We start from the raw sequence: 3,173 nt of genomic DNA, 5'->3' as shown, positions 1-3,173 counted from the left end.
ACACCCTCCGCCCCGGCCCCCTCCAGAGGACACTTTCCTCCCGGGCCTTGTTCTCATTCCAGTTCTAACGCTATTATGACGTCCTTTTGTTTTCTTGTCTTTTGGTTTCTCTTTTCACTTTTTTTCCCACACCTGCGTTCCATCCTCCCTTCTCCGCCTCCCGCCCCTCTTCCTGTGCGGTTTGAACACAGGGCCTGGGGTGGGGGAGGTGTGCCTGCATCTGCACCTGCTCTGTCCCCCCAGACCCCTCCCTGCAGCTCCTTCCCCTCTGCGGTCGGGCCGGGCAGTGGACCTGACCCTGTCCTTGGGGCCCCTCCGGGGACCGCTGCCCCGCCCCAGCAGAGCCCAGTGTCCGCCGAGCGGGAGGCTGTCCTGCTGCTCCTGCCCCTGGTGGTTTGCCTCCTCAACCTGGGGGGCCCCTACCTGTTCCGCATCCTGGCCGCCCTGGAGCGGCACGACTCCCCGGTGCTGGAGGTGTACGTGGCCATCTGCAGGTGCGAGGCTAGCTGGGCCAGGTGCGGGTTTCTGGGGCGGGACTTCTGTCTCCCAGGCGCCCTGCCCTCAGCCCATGCACCCACCCTTTTCCGCAGGAACCTCATCCTCAAGATGGTCACCTTGGGGATTCTTTGCTACCACTGGCTGGGCCGCAGGGTGGGCACCCTGAAGGACCAGGTGAGGGTGGGCCGGGCGGTGCTGGTGGGGGCCTGGGGCTCCCCGGGACCCTCACAGCAGCCAGCCCTTGCCTGACCTTCCCTGGCTCTGTCCGCAAGCGTCCTGGGGGCACCCTGGTGGCAGGGGAGGGTGGGGGCTGAGGCCGCCTCCGTTTCAGTGCTGGGAGAACTTCGTGGGCCAGGAGCTGTACCGGCTCATGGTGATGGACTTCATCTTCACGCTGCTGGACACGCTTCTGGGGGAACTGGTGTGGAGGTGAGGCCCGCAGGCTGGGTCCCTGCACCTGGGCGTCCCCTGCAGAAGGGCTCCTAGCGTCCTCCCCTGCGTGTGTGGTGGAGGTGAGGTCACCTGGGCGGTCCTCAGGCCTCTGAAAATCAGGACCTGACCCCACATTGGGACCACAAATTTCCACCCATGACAGCTCTTCTGTAAAATATCGTTAAACTGAGAAAAACCCCGAGAAAACAGGATGTAGCGTATTTTTAGATCGGAAAGGAAAACAGGTTTCAAAATGATGCATGTAGTCTAATCCGTCAAGGGAAAAAAGGGTCGGGAGGAAGCACAGAAAGTGGAAGAATGTGTTCAGCTGTCCTGGCTGTGGGTGCTAGCACGGCAGGTGTCATTTCCTTCTTTTTTGTGTTTTCTTTGAGAACATTGGAATTTAAAAATAATAAGATTTTTACTTAAAATTTTTTCAAGATTGATTTTTATTTTTGGCCGCACCTCGTGGCATGCAGAACTTTCCCGACCAGGGATCGAACCCCTGCCCCCTGCAGTGGAAACGTGGAGTCTTAACTACTGGACCACCAGGGAGGCCTCAATAATAATAAAAATATTTTTTTTAGAAAATCTTTTTTTTCCTTGGCCGTGCTGGGTCTTCATTGCTGTGTGCAGGCTTCTCGCTGTAGTGGCTTCTTCTGCCGTGGAACACGAGCTTTAGGGCTTGGGGCTTCAGTGATTGTGGCATGTGGGTTCAGTAGTCGTGGCTTCCGGGCTCTAGAGCACAGGCTCAGTAGTCGGGGCGCACGGGTTTAATTGCCTCATGGCATGTGGGATCTTCCGGGGCCAGGAATCAAACTCGTGTCTCCTGCACTGGCAGGTGGATTCTTTACCACTGAGCCACCAAGAGGGATGCCATATCTGATAGCTCAGCTGGGAAAGAATCCTCCTGCAATTCAGGAGACCTTGGTTTAATTCCTGAGTCGGGAAGATCCGCTGGAGAAGGGATAGGCTACCCACTCCAGTATTCTGGCCTGGAGAATTCCATGGACTGTATAGTCCATGGGGTCGCAAAGAGTCAGACACGACTGAGCGACTTTCAATTCACTTTCACCAGGGAGGCAGTGAAAGTTGCTCAGTCGTGTCCAACTCTTTGCAACCCCACGGACTGCAGCCTGCCAGGCTTCTCTGTCCATGGAATTTTCCAGGCAAGAATACTTTCCCTTCTCCAGGGGAAGTTTTTGACCCAGGGATCGAACCTGGGTCTCCCTCATCACAGGCAGATTCTTCACCGTCTGAGCCACCAGGGAATAAGATTTTTAAAAAGCAGTAACACCTTTGATGCCAACGTGCATGTTTGCACTGGGGTGTATCGCACGTGCTTAGAAAATGGACAGAGACTGTCAGCTGCAGTGCAGACCCCTCCGTGTGGGACCCCAGTCCGCCGTCTCCCCTCAACATCGCTGGGCACTGGGAGGGGTGGGCTGGCTCGTCAGCTTGCCGTGCGGGTCAGGGTGGGGTCCCAGAGTCCCTCGGGCTGGTCTCGGGGATCGGTCCTCCTTAGTGACCCCCGGGCTCTTCTGCCCCAGGCTTTTCTCTGAGAAGCAGCTTAAGAGGAAGGGGAAGCCTGAGTTCGACATTGCAGGAAATGTTCTGGAGCTGATTTACGGGCAGACCCTGACTTGGTGAGCATCTCCCTTGTGTGTCCCATTGCCCAGCCCCCGGGGAGGCTGACCCCTTCCCCCTCAAGGCCCCAGCAAGGTCCAGTCCTGGGATTCTGGAGTGACCTGACCCCTCAGCCCCCAGTGGACCCAGGCTCCAGTCCCCTTGCTGGGCTTTCCTCGAGGTCTGATCCTGAGCCAGGCCTGGGGGGACAGTTCTGGGCCTGGGGAGCAGCCCGGGGGTCAGGACCCCAGACCCTGGACTGCAGCCCTCTCTTCTCCACACTCTCCTCAGGCTGGGGGTCCTCTTTTCCCCGCTCCTGCCCGCCATGCAGATCATTAAACTGCTGCTCCTCTTCTACATTAAGAAGGTAAAGGTGTTGCTGGGTCCTGGGGGTGGGGGCGCGGGGGGCAGCAGGCCTGGGGAGCGTGTGCAGCCAGGGTGGCCGCTGGGCCGGCAACACGGAGCCCTAGGACATTAGAACTCTTCCCTGGCCTGGGTGGTATGCGGCTGGCAGCCCAGGGCCACCCTCTGGGGTCAGTCGCACAGGCCCCAGCTGATTTCCGGCCCCGAATCTCTGCCTTTGGCAGGCTGGCAGCATCCCGTTAGGGTCTATGGTT

At 58.4% G+C, this 3,173-nt stretch overlaps 1 protein-coding gene across 7 annotated transcripts in view; it reads left to right on the top strand.

Annotated features, from left to right (window-relative positions):
* TMC6 (transmembrane channel-like 6) overlaps positions 1–3,173 on the top strand; it is a 19,803-nt gene that overhangs the window by 10,981 nt on the left and 5,649 nt on the right. For all 7 annotated transcript variants that reach the window (XM_010856254.1, XM_010856253.1, XM_010856257.1 and 4 more), the window contains 5 exons: positions 343–494; positions 591–672; positions 830–927; positions 2,481–2,576; positions 2,848–2,923. In XM_010856254.1, coding sequence (XP_010854556.1) covers positions 343–494; positions 591–672; positions 830–927; positions 2,481–2,576; positions 2,848–2,923 — 504 coding nt within the window. The remainder of the gene's footprint in view (positions 1–342; positions 495–590; positions 673–829; positions 928–2,480; positions 2,577–2,847; positions 2,924–3,173) is intronic.

The sequence above is a fragment of the Bison bison genome, unplaced genomic scaffold (genome assembly GCF_000754665.1).
Source record: "Bison bison bison isolate TAMUID 2011002044 unplaced genomic scaffold, Bison_UMD1.0 scf7180017864371, whole genome shotgun sequence".
Classification (NCBI taxonomy): domain Eukaryota; kingdom Metazoa; phylum Chordata; class Mammalia; order Artiodactyla; family Bovidae; genus Bison; species Bison bison.
This window is presented reverse-complemented; position numbering and strand designations above follow the sequence as displayed.